Source organism: Cynoglossus semilaevis, chromosome 8 (genome assembly GCF_000523025.1).
Source record: "Cynoglossus semilaevis isolate Cse_v1.0 chromosome 8, Cse_v1.0, whole genome shotgun sequence".
NCBI classification, from domain to species: domain Eukaryota; kingdom Metazoa; phylum Chordata; class Actinopteri; order Pleuronectiformes; family Cynoglossidae; genus Cynoglossus; species Cynoglossus semilaevis.
In genome coordinates this window covers 7,936,804-7,954,502 of record NC_024314.1, presented here as the reverse complement: position 1 = coordinate 7,954,502, position 17,699 = coordinate 7,936,804, and the positions used below count along the sequence as shown (strand labels likewise).

Here is a 17,699-nt window from a genome sequence, read left to right as displayed (position 1 = left end):
CTCTGCAGGATCTTTAAGGGAGAGAAACAAGATAAGAACTTGTGATTGAGGTTAAGTGTTTTTTTATAGACAAAGATCAATAAGATATGCAAACAGTGTTGCCGTCGAGTCCTCAGTGATTGTTGACTCCAACAACATAGTTTCAAGTCAAAGTTTGAGGCACATGTGAAAAGTTGATTTCCCGTCCGGTACGGTTTCAAGTTAAGTCATTAATGATAAATTCACTGTTTATCCAAAATCAGGTCCCAGTTCTGATTTTTAAGTTCAAGTTTTAAGGTTACAGATAAAATTAAATTGTAAAAATTAGACTTAAATCCCAGGGTTTCAAGTCAAACACTAAAGGTAAAAGGCAAATAAATAGAGTCCAAGTCAAGCCCACAATCTCTCAAGTCTGAGTTAAGATATCTGGGTTTTAGATCCAGTCCAAGTGAAGTTAAGTCTTTGCCAGAACCCCAGGGTTTTAATTTAATCTGGTTCTCATTAAAAAATCATTAAACCAAGTCAAAATCCTATGAAGTCACCAGGGTTTGAAGTCTGAGTCTAAAAAACTGGGGGGGAAAAGGAGAGTTATTACTGCTTAAGTCTATTCCTGCCTTAAAAACAACTCTTCACATACAAGTTGTACCAAACTTATAGTACTACATCAAACTGATAAACATATTTTGAGTGACACATGCGAAAACACAATAATGTTTTTTTATGGTCAGTAAATAATAAAAAAAAAAACTGCGTTTTGTTAAAAGAAAGAGTTTTGTGTATTTTTGATTACATTATCTCTACAGCTCTCAGACATGTACTGATTACTCCTCCAGGAAGAACACATATCAAACATTAACCTGAGCATGCTCCCATCACTCAGCCGTCTCACGCTGGGACACTGTCTTCCACCACTGCCATGGGCTTTCAAAGGAGACATGGAGGTTCAAGGGGCAGAGAGTGGTGCAGACAACACGTGTATCCTCCACCACCATAAATACATGAGACGAGGACCTGCACAACAGAAGACACACCTCTGTTAATAGTCTAAAGTCACTGGGTTGGAGGTAAATAGTAGAAATAAACAAGGACTTTCTGACATATGTTTATTCTAATTTGAGGTTTATCTTCAGCGCTCACACGTAGCTTAGCAGACAGGGTTCTGGGCGAGATCATGTGATGACATAATAACTGTGGTTGTACAGTGTTTCCCACCAGCGAATCCCATGTCGTCGTTTTACTATCTTCATCTCCATGGGCCCATTAACCCTTTTCCTGTGCTTATCGCTGCAGACGCTAAACGTCTACGTAGAGGTCATTGAGCAATACGCTTCTGTTTACATCAGGTCACATTCACAGCGATGCACGCTGCATGTTTTTCTGTTTTCGTGAACCTGTTTAATCTTATCAGTGCGGTTCCATCACAGACCTTTTCCCTAGACTATTTCAAGTACTTTCAAGGTCCACATTAAAGCTTTACCAGCCCTGCACAGCTCAGAAGACATTTCAAGTGTTTTCTTCCACTAATTTCAGCCTTATTCAGTTGAACCGCTGTATGTCTGAATTAACAGACACTGTCATAACAAGTAATATACAAAAGTATTTTATCATTTTTAAATTAACGAATGAATCATTTTTACCCTTAATTAACCTGCTATGTTAGGTTACCCTAAAGCTAAAACCTGTTAACTAATTAATACTAAGACCATTTTTTGGTTACAGTTCTTGACAATTTGGAATCTCGAGAACCTAACCAAATATCAAGTTCTTTATGAATGGTAAACATTTTTAAGTATATATACATATATTTACATACATAAAAACATGACATATATAGAAATAAATATATAGTATATGAAAAATACTAAATATAACTAGAACATAACCCTAATCATAAAAATGCAAACTTATATAAATAACTTTTTTATTAATTAAATTGATTGGCTGACCGTTGATGTGAATGTGAGCGTGATTGGTGGTTTGTTTCTATTGGACAGCTCAGGCTGACCCTCAGTCTAACTCTGTGATTGACTCCTGCCTCCTAGTAGCACAAACAAGAACCGTAGAAGACGCGTGAATGTTACATAAAACTGCTGCACTTTTATTTGACTGTATGTGTATGTTCCTATCTTTTCCCTCCTGACTCAGCGCCTAATGTTCTCTCGTAACCAAAGATACTGTACGTGAGACAGTACACAGTAATAAAATATTACAGGGAAAGACCTTGACAACCTCACCACATACCTTATGGCTTACGACTATTAAGTGGAAAGTGTGTACTTGGCACATGTTTTTTTTTTTCACTTTAACGTAAAACTGAATTAACCAATCATTGGTTTTCGTTTGTTATTTTTCAGGATCTTTTGGAATCCTTTAAAGTGGCCGTCCCTTTGCTATTCCTCGGCTTTTCCGGTAGCCCCGTCTATCTACCGTACTTATTTGCTTATTTGTTCAACTTTACCTGTTTGTAGTGGCAGCTATATGGCGGCGTTTTGGGTTGCATGACGGGATGTGTGACGTCATCTCCGGAAGCTATATACTGTTATAGGCAGTAGTCTACAGTGTTTTTCGAAGTGGGGACCGCAAGAAGAGGTCAGAAAATCGAATGGAAGATACAAAAAAAAATTGTATTTGTTAAATTCTCAACTTTCCGATATCTGGACATATGACATCATATGACAGTAACTACTTCGCCGTTATAATCTGCGTTGAAGAAAAGGTGGCACAATGCCACCTGCAGGTGAAGACAATACTTGAAGACTTTAAATTTAAAACAATTCTTACCTTGCCAACAGCTTGTATCATATTCCAAAGAAAGCGATAACTGTAGAGTTGGTTTTAAAAACCTTTGACTTGAATTGAATGTCGTACGTTCAGGTTTCTGGAAAACATGTGCAGGAGAACATTATTGTGCTTAAATTGTGAATTTAATGTTCTAACTTCACTGTGGTTTTTGTTGACTTTCTACATTACACTTGGGGGACAAAACGTGCTGGTATAAAAGTAAAATGTGTTAAACCAATACAAAATGTTCAAAATCATTATCAAAAACATTTTATTCAAGAGTCAATGCCTCAACAGAAGTGATGCTCTGATGACTTTCTCAATGAAAAACAATTAATCTGCAGAGCTAAAAGCAGCTTCATAATTATATTCATGTAATGTACAGACAATGATCGGAGGGAAAACAGCATTTGTGTGTCATCTTCTATGAACAACCATCTCACAGAAGACGTTTCCTAACAGTCAAAAAAAGACAGGTAACATTCACCGAAGCCAAGGGCATGAGACAGACATTTCATTTACTTCTTTAAGAGCCATCAATCTAGATTTCAAAGTTCTAAGGACATAATTTTTAATTAAAATTAAAAAATACAATTCGCTTTTGGTTGTTTATAATCTGTCTCCTCATACAGAGATTCTGTCTTCAAAAGGATTTAAAACAAGAAAATATATTTTACAATTAAAACAAAAGGAAACAAGTGTGTGTTGTGTCCATTAATGGAAGCCATGTCTGTGTTCAGGGCTGACGACGACAACGATGACGATTGTGTTGAAGTAAAGGATGATGGCCTAGCTATGGTACCGTAGTACAGAACCAGGCTATGGGAGCTCAACAGGCATGATGGGAGCTGGGGAACAGGGGGCAGCCAGGGGGCTGTGGTCGGTCAAGGGGCTGGAGATCTGAGGCTGAGACGGGTGGACGAACATCAGTACAGTGCGTCAGCGTTACTGCTTCGAGGCCTCTTGATCTTCTCAATGTTCTTCAGGATCATGTCGTGTAACGTTACCTTTACAAGAAAAAAAAAATCATGAGTAAATCAAAATGCATGAAAACAATAGTTAACATATTGTATTTTTAAAGGAGCATACATATTGGTTTCTGAGCTCTGAAACTATAATCTTCAGGCTGATGTATTCCTTCTCATCAATCTCTGTTACTGTGCGTCGGTAATCCTCCTAAACATGGAAAGAAAAAGTTACCTTAAATTAATAGAACAATTCTGCAGGGATTTACACAGGATCATTACAGTTCAGACTAAGCTGAATTAAGCACAGTTCGTGCCAACAGAGGGCGCTGCTTCTTTACATGCAGCACTGGATTGTGCAAGCAAGACATTTTGTTTAGGAAGGAGAGCTCACAGATCACAAAGCATTAGCAAGGATCAGAGCATCTGAATGCGCAGACAAAGGTTAAACCAACTCTGACCATTGATGCACTTACCACATGTGGATATTTTGCTATTTTGGAAACCAGCTTTGCCCTTGTGATGTAGTATCTAGAAAAAAACAGTCAGAAAATATTGACTATGAAAAAGATTTGTTATCTGACAGACACACAGTAGGTCAATGTAGGGTTCTGAACTTAGCAACAGTTGATATGGCATACGTGTGAGAATAACATCATTTCTACAGACCTCGATATTTGGTCAAGATAAGATGCTGCTTCTCCTTCAACTGTCCTGAGTTCAGCGACTGTCTCTTCCTGGATCGACACACCAAAGTTGTTTCCATCCTCTATCCTTGGAATGAGCAGCTGAACCCACATTTTGACCTTTTGGATAGAAGAAACTGAACTCTAACATCTGAAGTGAACTGACATTGTAGTGAAAAATAACTTTAAAAACAGTGACATCTAAAAATCTGGGACAAGGGAAACCAATAATTAAATGCCAAGGAATTAAAAAAGTGTTTTTTATGGGACAAGTATGTTGTTTTCAGTTCACTTTTCAGTGGGACATCACTGAAGTTAACATTTATGCAGAAGCTTAGACTTCGGTTATGGTCAACTTACTGTGTTACATTTCTCTATGAGTGTCCTAATCTCTGGCTTGACCCTTTCAATCAGCTCAACAAGGTTTGCGTTGCTCTTCATCATCCCACCAGGCATGACAAAGACTTTAGTTCCGGTCACTGAAAACAAAGAGGTTAAATGAACATGTTTCACTTTCATTTTCTTTTCTTAGTTCAAGATGATAGCAAATTTAAAGTCTACAATATCAGCCTACATAAAACTGAGTTCTGTGATCTTAAGAATTCTATTGCTTGTTGTGTTTATCATCATTTAATAACCTTCTTATATTATACTCACCCGTGTCCTCCCCACTTCCATCCTCCATCTTCCTCTTTTTGGCATTTTGCTAAATATTAGAATAAAAAATCTGATAAAAATCAGCACAATAGGAAATAAAGAGTTATTAAAAATAAGAAACGAAGGCTTACTCCTTCTAATCCGTCGTGCAGGTTTGACAACAGGATTGGGTCTGGAACAGTCAGATTTATCTCTGAGTGGATCTCCTTCAGTTCTTTGATGTTTATGACGGGCTCCTAATAAGGACAAGAAAAATAAGATATATGTGCAAAATAATGAGTGTTTAGTTTTTCTTAAAGTTTTTCCAAAATAAAACTTGAACTTTTATTAATTAAGCAAATATTATGCTTAGTTTTCCAGAATGTACAAATATATGACTGTTATCATTTTGACGTTGGAGTTTTAAGAGTCTTTTGTAAAAGTCATTGAGGCAAAAAAAAAAAAAAAAAAAAAAATCAGAGATGTTTTTATTTATGCATCGTTTTATGGATGTTTTTCTGCATGCAAAGTACAATTTCTTTATTAAGCATTTATTCACCTTTAGAAACTGATCAAGTTCCAGTAATTTCTTTGGGAAAAAATTAGCAACTAAATCCTCTGCCTGTGAGAAATGAGAAAAATGTTAGCCAGAACTACAACAGGAATAAACTGCTTCAACAGAACTGTATCATTGTGCAGTTATATTGCCTTTAAATAAAATACTTACTTCTGCAGTGATACGTTCCCTGAATGCATCAACCTGCAAATCAATCGCAAAAACAGATTTTGGATGTATACGATCATTACACAGAGAAGTCAACAAATAATAAGTGTTAGTAAATTGATTTCCAAAAGGATAAGATTGGACTGCGTTTCCTTTCTTAACTTTTAGATATCTAGACAATTTAATTGCTATTATATTTTCACATTAAACATATATACATTGAATGGTTGGCCGTTTTGATGTTGAGATGTGTGTCGTACGTATTGACTACGTCCAGATTGAGGTAACAGTAAGAGTATTTGGTGACAATACCAATCCAAATATATAAATGACAAATGTATACGGTTATAATGCGCAGACAAAACCAATTAGATGCGGTCAAATGAAGAACAGTAACTTGACGCCGGTACCCTGTTAGGCCTGCGCTCTGAGCATGCGCCTAACATGAACGAAAACATCATGTTAACATACACTACCGTGATGTAAACATTCCTTAGGTACACAGCAATGCTCGTGGTTAGTGTGACAGAGAACGTGATGTTAGATGTTACCGATAAAGGGATGCAGGCGGGAAACCGGCCGGTTAGCAGCATTTAGCATCATACATCATGCTACTAATTGTGGCTAACATTTACAAACCAATGAGTGAAAATAAAAGGCGACTTAATGGGATACTATGGCCTCTGTGATCGAGATCTTACCTTGGTTTTAATTTCATTGTCCACCTTGAGAAGTGAAGACATCGTATGTATTCAAAGAGGAAAAGAACGATCGTGCTAACATGAAATTCTGTTCTGAACGTGTGGCTTGATACTTGTCAGCCACACTTGTGTGAGCTCAATGATGACGACACTAAGACGCGACGTGACGCGGAGTTTTCAATTCGCATGTGCGTGTCTTGAAATGTAAAAACCCATATTGCTGACAGCTTGGTCCTCCCGCAGTTCAAAACTCTCATCTGCGCCCGTGATAGTAGCACAATTTATAAAGGTTGAGACGTAAACTATTTTCAATCTTATCATTATTTAATAATATTTTTAAATATGTTTTTCATCAAAATATATCTATTTATCTACAATTACTACTAAAATTGCTTTATTTTCATAGCTCAATTCGAACAAACTCTATTTACAATATTTTATTTTTCACATATCACATTTTTTATTAAAACATCACCAAAGTATTATTATTAATGTTGTTGTTGTTATTATTATCAGAATCTACTTCTGACTTGTTATTTAATACATTTAATTAATATTAAATAAACTTTGTCACCTAAATAAAATGTTTTCTTTAATTAATGAATTAATTCTGAGATAGAAACGTTGTATTTAATTTGGGATTACATTTGTACTGTCGGAGAAATACATAAATAAAATAACATTTCGCGAATTTACATTTTCATTTGACTTCTAAGTAGGCAGTTGGATGACATCTTTCCACAGTTAATACAGAAAAGGTCAACCTTGTTTCAACCTGGTCCTCTTTGGTGAAGTAAGCAGATCGGCAGAATGATCGGTAATTATGTTTAAAAAGATACATTTTTTTAAATTGTTGTAGTAGATACGGTCGTAGATAATTTTACAGAGGACATGACTACTTATTTTTGTTATAATAACACAACTATGCACTCCGCTCCAATAGGTGGCAGTAAAGCCCCAATAAACTAGTTTATCAACGTCTATTGTTCAAGGAAGTAGGACAATCGACGTCACCGTATTTTTCTAGACGCAGCTGACGATGTAAACAAGAGAAGATTGTCGAGGGCAACGGGGATCAAATAGTCTGGAATCAACTCAGATGATCACCATTATCTGCTCCTAAGCGGCCGACATGGGGCTTCCTGTTACTATCAAAGTCAATTTCCGGGGAAACGTGAAGAGATTTCTGGCCCAGGATTTGGACAAACTGGAATGGGAATCGGTGGAAGCTTGGGTAAGAACTATAGCTGGCGCAGTTTGGAGACAAGCAGGCCGCGGACATGGCCTAGACACGTAAACAATGGTTCACCTGAAGGACACACGGTTTTGGTGCGATCAAACCTGAACCTTAACATTTATTTTATTTAAACATGCTCAGACGATCACAAGTAACGTGAGACAGACGGCTTTAAATGTCCGTCCGAACCATATTCAGGAAACAGCCATTGGACAGAATAGCGTTATTGATCATTTAAGAACTACTAATGTTTTATTATTACATTTCAGATTAAAGCGTCTTTTGGAATCAATCACTTTCAAGTCAAGTACTTTGATGAGGATAATGAAGAGGTAGGATCGTATGCATGCAGTACTCTTTTATTATCGGTCTCTTCTCTGTAATAACATTTGCAGTGTCGGACCTGTTTCTTGAACCTTTTAAAAAAATCTTTTTTTACTCTTCTTTACAGATTTGCATAAACAGTCAAGGTGAGGTTGTTTCGTCCGTTAAAACCGAATAAACTAAATAAACCACATGTAAATGTTGGTTAAAAACCCATAGCATTTATACAATAGTGTGGCAGCAACCGTTCATTTAAATGTTTTTTTTGCTGTTATTTCAGTCTCTTTGCTGGATTTATCATTTTTCCCATTTCATTGAAATGAATTTAATACCAAAGTTTTTGGTATTAATTGTTTAACTCTATAATTTCCATGTAATTTTTTCAACAGTACTGTATATGAAAAATATTTGTGTTTAGTGAATATCTTATATTTTTGCAGATCAATCTTTAAATCCTTAATATATTTTAATATATTGTAATAGAAAATATAATAATATTTGAACAATAATAAAAAAACAAAATAACCCATTGTCCTTTTTGTTTCAGATGAGTATGAAGAGGCCATTAAGGTACTATTTTGCAACAAAATCTACACTATACACGATACACATTTTCAACTTTGTCTCTTTGTACAGACTGTAACAGAAGTAAACAGAGGTCAAATACAAACTTGGCTTTTTAAAAAACAGAATGTACCAGTCACAAGGAATATATTACGTTTCTGTGTGTCACCAGTGAGTCAGATGTGAGTCACTGTCGAGATTTTCAAACTAATAGGGAGCAGTTCAACAAAAACCTATTCATATGTTAATAATTTAAAGTAAATTCAGTTTTATGAGTGTGTGTAACAATAATAATGTATTAATAGCTTATTATGAAGCTGGCAGTAGGTAACTACTAATAGAAAATAAGTGAATTGTATGGCAGTAAAGACTAACATGACAGAAATGAATGAACTTAAGTTGTTATCAGTCAGAAGTGGAGGTATTTATGGCCTGTTTGTACCTTTTACATAGACATATCCTTAAAAAGTCATAAAATGTTTTTATATTCAAAAAGTTAATATGTTTTCATCACATCAAAACAGTTTTGTCATTACCTCAAATAATTCTGATGAATTGTCTCACTTTTAAGTTAACAAGTTAAAGTGGAGTCACCAGTCCACACCCTGAACACATGTACTCTCACTGTTTGTCACATGTTGTTTGTATTTGTCAACGTCTTTAAGTATTTATGTTTTTGAATTCAGAGCGCAGAGAAGCAGGGAAACCAGTTGCACATGAATGTGTACAAGATGAAGGGACAGGCCTGCGGAGGCCCACTGAAGACGGAGGTGAAGGAGCTGAAAGGAGACCTGCGGCCTGCTCCTCCTTACCCCTCCAGGGTCAAGACTGTGGACAAGGGCACACAGGTCACCCCAGAACGAGAGGCTGTGAGGGCACATATGTTTTCAGTTGTTGGCCTTAAACATAACATTTGTGTTGAAAGATTTTTTTAAAGGTAATTTTAATTTTACTGCTGTTTAAGCAGGTGACTGTGAAGGAGAAGGGAAGCAAATCTGAAGATGAGCCTCCTCCTATGTGGTTCAGATCATACATGGAAAAGGTGAAGTATGACCTGAGATGTGTGCAACATTGTTATGTGCCTTTTTTAAACGTCTTTCTTTTTTTCATAGTTTAAAGATGAGGTGGTGAAAGAGGTGGTTGAACGGATGTGCAGTGACTTCTCTGGTCAGTGCTGTACCCACAAATCCTCAGATGGGCCACTTGAAGACAGTGGGGCCAGTGGTGGACCTGTAGGACCCAGGCCTGGCCCTTCCACCTCGAATGGGTCCCTGGGCTACACACCAAACTGCAGCAGCTGCAACAAACTCACCTCTGAGGGGGCGTACAAGTGCAGGTAAGCAGGACAAAGTATTTATATTATTGTTTTTGAGTATGATGGTCAAAAGGTGTTTATGGTTTTAAACATTTTAATTTTAGGAATTAATTAATGATGGTGTCTGACAAAATGAATCATTGTGATTCACCAAGTGAGGGCAGCAATGTCCTGTCACTTCTTTACTTTTTTGGATTTTTCCGACCTTTGTACCCTAATGATTCTGAGAAAGCGAGAGACAGCAGGTCACATATCAACAAAAACAGTTTGTTTTCTTTCCCACTCCCACATGCAGCGTGTGTCCATCCTGCATCCTGTGTGAGATGTGTCGACACAGCCATGACCCCAGCCACAACCTTGTGAGAACCAAGACACCTCTTTCCATCCCTGAGCATGGAATGTCGGGAGAGTTGAGGTAATCAGCCACCAAGACTGAGCATGAATTTGACCCACTTCTAGAAACAGTCAGATAGTTCACAAGAATAGATGAGAAAAAAAGAAAAAAACTGCAAAATGTTCTAGCTGCTAGATTTCTGTCTCCAGGAATTATAGTTAGAGTGATTGTTTTCTGTTCTTGGAAAATTCAGCTTTTGATGGTCAACAAATAGGTGTTCCTGATGACATTTCAAACTAGGTTTCCACGGCGAGGAGACAGGACGGTGCGCAAGGCCGAGCGACAACGCCTCAAAGCAGAAAGGCGGCAGCTCAGAGCTGAGGTAAAGGAAATCAAGAAGAAACTGAGACTGGAAAAGAGGGGGCTGCAGTGGAGCGGCCCCTCTACCTCAGGCAGAGCCAACCTGACAAACATGGCCTCGGCATCCACCCAGGTCCCAGCTCTGCTACCACGCGCTGACTCAGAAACAGCCTCAGGTCCAGCAACAGCACACGGTCCAATCCCTGCCCCGGTCCCTGATCCCCAGGCCTCCAGTCCAGAGTAAGCGCCACCTCTGGAGGGCGTCCGCCAGTGCTGGGTGCCTAAAACCCAGCATGGATGCAAAAAATCTTTTTTCCAAGAAAAGAAATCAAAATATGCCATCTTTGTAATCTAGTCTGTATAAGTGTTTCGCTGGCTGCTCTGGGGTGGTGGAAAATGTTGGAACTACCTCAATGTGAAAACTGCTGCTGCTGCTTCATAGATTTTCTAAGAAAAATGTTTTTGAGCTGCAAAAAAAAATCTGGGGTCCTGCCTTTTTGATTCGTAGAGAACAAAAGAGATGCGTATTATAAGAAACCAGGGCTTTTTTCAACAATGCTCTGTACACTTGAAACTAGGGATCCCGAGGTCTCGCCCTCGTCCTTGGTGCCCACAATGGCTGCCTTGTTTCTGGATGAAAATCTGCCTGACGGCACCCGTCTGGAGCCTGGTACCAAGTTCATCAAATACTGGAAGATGAGGAACTCAGGCACAATCAGCTGGACCTCAGAGACTAAGGTATCGCTCCTACCCACCGAGAGGACAGGCCTCACTCTCTCTCTGCCTCCCTGCTTCACCTTCAACACCAGCTCCCACTCAGCTCTTTGCTTCTTCTTTTCTACTAATACTTCTTCAGTTTCTCACTCCGCTAATTCTCCTTCTGTCTGAGATGAGTATGATTGAGTCATGTTTATGGATTGTGTTTTTTAGTCTGTTTTGGTTCAGTCTGTGTGGTTTTGTGTATTCTGTTGTGTGACTTCAGCTGCATGCTCCTGTCTTTGTGCCTTTTCGCATGTGTATCTCTATTTTTTTTGTTTATGTGTGCGTACAACCAGCTAATGTTCATGTGGGGAAACCTTGGACTGGCATCGGAGAAGAAGCGGGAGGTGCCGGTCCCCCTGCTGCTCCCTGGACAAGTAGGAGTGGTCAGTGTGGCCTTTGTCGCGCCCATGATGGAGGGGACCTACACCTCCCACTGGCGGCTGGCGCACTGCGGCTGCCAGTTTGGCCCACGTGTGTGGTGCAGCATTGTGGTCGACCCCTGCAACAACCGCAACGCCCTCGGAACTCAGAGGAAAAGACTGGCAAGTCTAACCAATGAGAACTTAGCTTTGTCCCAATTAAGGGCCTGCATCCGGCATAGTGTGTTCACACTGTACAATCTACACAGCTGCATGGGCAACAGTTAATGGGTTAAGCAGTTATGACTTCGTAAAAAAGATGCTAATATCTCAAAAAGTACAGCTGCTACTTACAACTGATGACAGGATTCAGTCTCCCTTGAGTTACCAAGAGGTAATAAGAAGCAATCACATCCAGTGGTGTTCCTGTAGCTACAACAGGGGCATTAGACTGGGAGTCCCAAGTCCAAATGTCTGCTAGTGTAAACCACGCCCGTCACGCTATCAAAAGTTATTAAACTTTTGATAGCGTAGATAGGAAGTCTGTCAAAGTAAGCACTAAAGCCAGATGGCCAGTTAGGTCGACCTCAGAGGGATCAGGATGAGATCAGCAGAACCACACCAGGTCATGTCAGTCTAGGCACAAGTGCAGCCACCGACCCCTGAATTGGGACACAGCCTCTTCACAACTCACAGTGTACGTTCTTAGTACACACTCATTGTGAAAATTGTGTTCCAATGTGTCCTAGAAAGCAGTGACGATTGTTACAGTTTGTATTTAAATGTGTTTTTGTTTAAAATTCATCAACTTAAACTCAAGGAAACAATAAAGGTCACGTTAGTTGTGCTGCCTTTTTAAATCCTAAATGTTAAACTTTGAAAAACACTGATACACTTAAACACCTCCTAAAGACCCACATCTGAAATAACTGTTTCTCTCAGACAAAAATGATTAAGATTAAAGTTGGCGTTTATATTTGCATTAGGATTTTTAGGGAAATAATATAAAAAGTAAATTTGTTGAAAGTTGTGGAACCTGCGACATTTATGTTAGGAGTTGTTTTTGACGTAGCACTCATGATAAAGATGCCGTTCTTGTCCGTGTCTCAGAAGGACGAGGTGAGGCTGGTGGAGAAGGAGAGGGAGCTCAGGACTATAGATGTCAACCATGATGACTACTACTTCCCCTCAGTCGACCTGCTGACCGCACAGGTGACACTTGGAGCTGAATCACACTGGAAACACGTCCTCTGTGCTGCTCAGACTTCAACCGACAGTCGAAGGGAGAAGACTGACTCTCAGTTTATCTGTGTCTTTTAGGATCTGCTCTCGTTTGAGTTGTTGGACATAAATATAGTGCAGGAGCTGGAGAAGGTGCCGAACAACACTCCTGTTGGTGAGACAAACATTATTGTTATCACTGATTAGTGTCTTCCTTCATTCTAAAGACTTGTGATGACATTTTTGTTTGTTCTGACCGTTTTGTTTTGTTCGCAGATTTGACCCCTTGTATTTCTCCTCTGCCTCATGATCCACCTGTATGGGAGAAGACCATAACTTTGTCAATCAGAGAAGACAAAGAGTTCACAGGTGAGGGCTGGAAAACCCCCAGACATGGATGTGGGAATTTCTGTGCATTTGGCCATCACTTGAACTGCTGTTTGGAAAGTGTCATGTTTCACCACGCGATGCTAACACATCTCTGTGTAACTCAGTGCTCTGTACTCGGTGAATGATGACTCCCTTAGTCACATCTGAAAACGTTTGTTCTAAGTCTCTTACTACAGAGGTAGTCTACAGTTTGATGTATGCTGTTTTTAAATGTGCGTAGCAGGCGTAGCAGTTTTAACAATCATTCTTTGTGTTGCTGTTCATGGACCAGGTGATAAAGTGGGGCAGCAGAAGGACTGTTTGGAGCCAGCACTTATGGAGGAAGACAAAGAAGAGGAGATCAGTGGAGCTCAGTTCCTGTTTGAGACAGTCATCCGCTCCCTCACCTTAGAGGAAGCCCCCGACCACAGACCACCACGCAGAGGTCATCCTAACCATCAGAAGCCTATGAGTAAATACACCTCAGTCACTTTCTCTACAAAGTAGTTTCTTTTAATTGAGCAGTTCTTGATAGTTTTGTTAACAAGTTTCAGTCCAAGTCAGAGGCAAAGTTATTGAAAGATGCAAATTATTTTTTTAAAGTCAAAGGCTGGGGTGAAAAAAAAAAGTTGATTTTGTGAATGAAAATCTTCTCTATACTGTCTTTAATCTCTGGTGCTTATTAATGCATTGGAAATGTACGCTTAATCAACTAGGTCTTAATCAATGCATCGACAAACCTATGCGCCATATTGTTGTTGCTTTTGTAATTGTTGTCTTTTTTCTTGTGTAAAACTGTTCAGTTATTTCTCGGGGGCCAAGCATTTGCATTGAGAAAGAAGTGCAGTCAAAGAAGGGTGACGTGGAGGAGATTTGTGCTGTCAGACTGGAGAGTTCAGCTCTGCCTCCAAACACTGGCTTCAACCAGCTGAGCCCAGACGAGCAGAACAGACAAGGTCAGAGAAGGACGTTCACACTTCTGTGTGATGTTTCAACTTTCTCAGAGCTGGATGGTTCTAGAACAGGACAAAACCTGCAACGTTTTGTCCTGTTCTAGAACCATCCACTGAAGAACTTCACGCCATTTTAGATCACGATAAGATGGATGAAGACGGTGCGCCGTTGGACGACATGAAGGTCACTCAAGATGAGAAGCAGGAGGAGGGTGAGGAGGGTGGAGCCAGGGGAGAAGACTGGGATGAGGTGAGGAAGAAATAGATTTTAGTTGTTGATCACAGGCTTAGGTTTGTATGTCGTTGTCAATCTGGTGTACATGTCATGAACAGATGTTAGTGTACAGTTTTCATGCCTCTGCTGTGCTTCAGGTTTGCAGCCAAACCTCCTCGGCATCTTCCTGCGATGACTACATCATCGTCCTCCCAGACTGCTTTGACACCAGTCGTCCTCTGGGGGAGTCCATGTACAGCTCGGCCATGTCTCAGCCTGACATCACGGCATCTGCAGGTGCAGCAGTGACCTCGACCAATCCTGACATACAGGAGGAGACAGAAGATGACCGTGACTCTGAGTCAGCTGGGACAGCACTGCTAAAAGACAGACCCGAGAGAACAGAAGTGGTCTCAGCTGAAGACTCGGCACCCCCACCTGTCCTTCCCATTCACAGCAGTGTCAACCAGATGCTGTTTGCATCTCAGACTCTGGATGCTGTGACGCTCACTCCTGAAGTGGTGTCACCTCCTATTTTGCCTGACCCAGTGGTATCTCCACCAACTCTCTACTCACCCAGGTTAGAAGGAGCTGGTGATCTGTTCGGCCCAAAACTAAAAAAAAAAAATCGTTTATATTTCTAAGTTTATACTTATTGCATATTACAATAGGTAAATAAGGTAACATTTTGGCATTTTGAATCATTTTAGAACACTTCTTATAAGTCTGTGCTAAGTCTCAATTAGAATTCTTTTTATTCTTTAAAACACCCTAATGTATCCATCTTTTTTTCAGCATAATTCTTGGCTATTTTACTTACTGTCTTTGAGCTGTTTGTGCTAAATGTTTGGGTGACTCTTAGCTCTAGATAAGGATTTGGGTTATCTAATAGGTAAACACGTGTTTGGTTGGTTTTGGTTAATATATAAACATTTTAAAGCTCACCCATTCCAACCCTATAGATACTAATTTGTAGCGTTATCAACCCAACTCCTGGCACTTAGTTTTGGGCATTTTTTTTGTAATTGTAATAGACCAACATTTCCATGCTCTTGACATCCAATAATATTTTTAAGTATCATTATTGGCATCAAGCAGCCTCCTGTACAGTTTTTAATCATAATCTTTTTTTTTTTTTTTGTTTCAAGGTCTGAGGCACTGTACCTGGCTGAGGACCCCAGTCCCCCAGTCTGTGAACCATGTGAGCCACATCAACCAAGGGTCCACCTCAACTGTGAGCGAAAGGACTAGCTGTTCTTTGTTTTCCTTTACAAAAAAGGAAGTTCTCTTGGGAGTTGTTGCTTAAGCACATGTTCTAATATTATACTTTGTGCGTGTGTGTGTGTGTGTGTGTGTGTTTGTGTGTCATTATTTCCTTATCTGTTCTGCAGTGTCATCTGGTCTGTCGAGATCAGCAGGCTCAGCATCCAGTGCCTTTGAGACATACAACCCCAGACCCAGCAACGCTCTGCAGCCAAGGTGAAGAAGAAAACTCAGTTAAAAAACAACAGTTAATATGAAAGATCTTTTTGTAAAACTGCTACATAGAGTTAGAGTTGACATGAATTTAATGACATGAACATTTATTTTACCGCAACAACCAGGCCAACAGGAACACACTGTCCCTCGTCATAATGTTACATAATCTTTAACCTCACGTCTGTCTCTGTTCCAGGGGCCAAGGGGGCATCACTGAGGGACTTGTTAAGGGGGCTCTTTCTGTGGCAGCATCTGCCTACAAGGCTCTGTTCACTGGACCAAACTGTACAATACAGGTACACAATGCTGCAGCACCTTTTTACATATTTCCAGATATTTAAAAGAAATCATTTTAAATATTAAAGAGCTCTCTATTCACATTTTTTCTTAAATGTCATTTTGTTTTTGTTAATAAATTGATTCTGGTCCCTTCCAGTGTCAGGTTAAAAAATCTAAGCAATAACTGTTGAATAAACATTTAAAAACAGACGACGATGTGACAGCCTGGTGACATGTATCTCTCTTCTCTTTTATTTATTCTCTTCACACTGTGCTGCTACTCCCTGCCCCCTGCAGCGAGGCATCGACCCAGCCACCAGACAGGACCCTTCTATGATGGCCATGTTGCTAGAGATGGGCTTTAAAAACCAGCGGCTGAACCAGAGGCTGCTGAGGAAGCACAGCTACAGCCTGCTGCACACGGTCAACGAGCTGGTGCAGATGGCCGAGGAAGAGCAGAACGCAGCCGTAGATGCTCTGGACTGAAGGGAGGGGGAAGTACTAACAAAGCTTTTTGTTTTTAAAGAAAAGATATAATCAGAGAAAATTGTTTTACCTCTGACGTGATGTAAACAAAAAAACTCCAAATGGCTCGTACTTTTTCAGTATGTTTATCTGACTTTAGATATTCAAAGAACAGGCTGATAAAACATGTTTATGATGTCTTTTATGAATCTGACTGATCTGGGGGGGGATTGGACTCACCATTTGAAACAAAGAAAAAAATCACTTAAAAAACGTGACTGGTGTGGAAACAATTACTGTGGAAACATTCTCACCTCATGTTATAAAATCAGTGGAAGCCAGTTTAAAAAAAAAACGTTTTACAAAAACTTTCAGAAGGAAAAATAATAATTAGAATAGTAGAAAAGAAGCTTGTAGAAGCTAGAGTGGTTTTTATCACAGCCTCTTGTATATTTTTGACTGTCTATGAAGACGGTCGATTTCCAACTGCAGAATTCCATAACCTTTTGTTGATGCTTGTGTTCAGTCAGCAGGGTTGTGAGCTGGTTGAACAGGTACTGACATGTTGGTTAAAATGTCCCTTTTCTTTGACTAAATCTTTGGTCCCAGATGGATGTTATCGTCCTGGTCTCAGTGATGTGTGGGGGGGTGTTTACATTGGCCTTGTGAGGAAAAAAGCACTTCTGTCTTGCAAACCTAGCTTGTTAACATGGCTGTGTAGACTTTTTTATATGCACTGTATTCCTTGACCTGCTGATTATAATGAAACAGTCATCCAACAGCTTGACACACACCTGCAGAAGAGTGTAGGTGGTGCTAAACCCTTGACATGCCTTGTCTCCCTCGGCCTCAGAGCTTTATTGTGCTGGATATGAAAATGAAGAAAATGTAAATTTTGTCCTGCTGCTGTAGCTGCTTCCTCTGCTCTGCTTCTTCGTCAGGACTTTGGCTTCGGTCTCCTGAAAACTAACCGGTGAAGGTGAATGTTGTCG

At 39.6% G+C, this 17,699-nt stretch overlaps 3 protein-coding genes across 5 annotated transcripts in view; 2 read left to right on the top strand and 1 right to left on the bottom strand.

Annotated features, from left to right (window-relative positions):
- Window positions 1–45, top strand: part of g6pc1a.1 (glucose-6-phosphatase catalytic subunit 1a, tandem duplicate 1) — a 2,828-nt gene extending 2,783 nt beyond the window's left edge. The window contains exon 6 of the mRNA XM_008314490.2: window positions 9–45. Within this exon, the coding sequence (XP_008312712.1) occupies window positions 9–45 (37 nt within the window). The remainder of the gene's footprint in view (window positions 1–8) is intronic.
- Window positions 46–3,014: 2,969 nt separating this feature from the next.
- Window positions 3,015–6,632, bottom strand: psme3 (proteasome activator subunit 3). Its single transcript, XM_008314402.3, has 10 exons — window positions 6,473–6,632; window positions 5,775–5,807; window positions 5,607–5,669; window positions 5,200–5,304; window positions 5,069–5,117; window positions 4,772–4,890; window positions 4,395–4,531; window positions 4,202–4,256; window positions 3,850–3,936; window positions 3,015–3,767 (listed from the first exon to the last, which is right to left on the bottom strand). The coding sequence occupies exons 1-10, from the start codon at window positions 6,512–6,514 to the stop codon at window positions 3,687–3,689; spliced, it is 771 nt and encodes a 256-aa protein (XP_008312624.1). The 5' UTR covers window positions 6,515–6,632; the 3' UTR covers window positions 3,015–3,686.
- An 842-nt stretch (window positions 6,633–7,474) lies between these two features.
- nbr1a (NBR1 autophagy cargo receptor a) lies at window positions 7,475–17,575 on the top strand. 3 transcript variants are annotated; one of them, XM_008314403.3, is made up of 22 exons: window positions 7,475–7,706; window positions 7,979–8,041; window positions 8,161–8,179; window positions 8,581–8,603; window positions 9,284–9,466; window positions 9,562–9,639; window positions 9,710–9,933; window positions 10,208–10,327; window positions 10,547–10,846; window positions 11,185–11,344; window positions 11,662–11,910; window positions 12,838–12,939; window positions 13,048–13,123; window positions 13,225–13,317; window positions 13,610–13,789; window positions 14,121–14,273; window positions 14,375–14,520; window positions 14,643–15,064; window positions 15,633–15,718; window positions 15,876–15,963; window positions 16,160–16,259; window positions 16,540–17,575. In XM_008314403.3, exons 1-22 carry the CDS (start codon window positions 7,605–7,607, stop codon window positions 16,726–16,728), a joined length of 3,156 nt encoding a protein of 1,051 aa, XP_008312625.1. In that variant the 5' UTR covers window positions 7,475–7,604; the 3' UTR covers window positions 16,729–17,575. The 3 variants fall into 3 exon arrangements, with proteins under 3 accessions (XP_008312625.1, XP_008312627.1, XP_008312628.1); XM_008314405.3 differs by having other exon boundaries at window positions 7,476–7,706; window positions 9,565–9,639; XM_008314406.3 differs by having other exon boundaries at window positions 7,476–7,706; window positions 14,408–14,520.
- The last annotated feature ends 124 nt before the right edge of the window (window positions 17,576–17,699 follow it).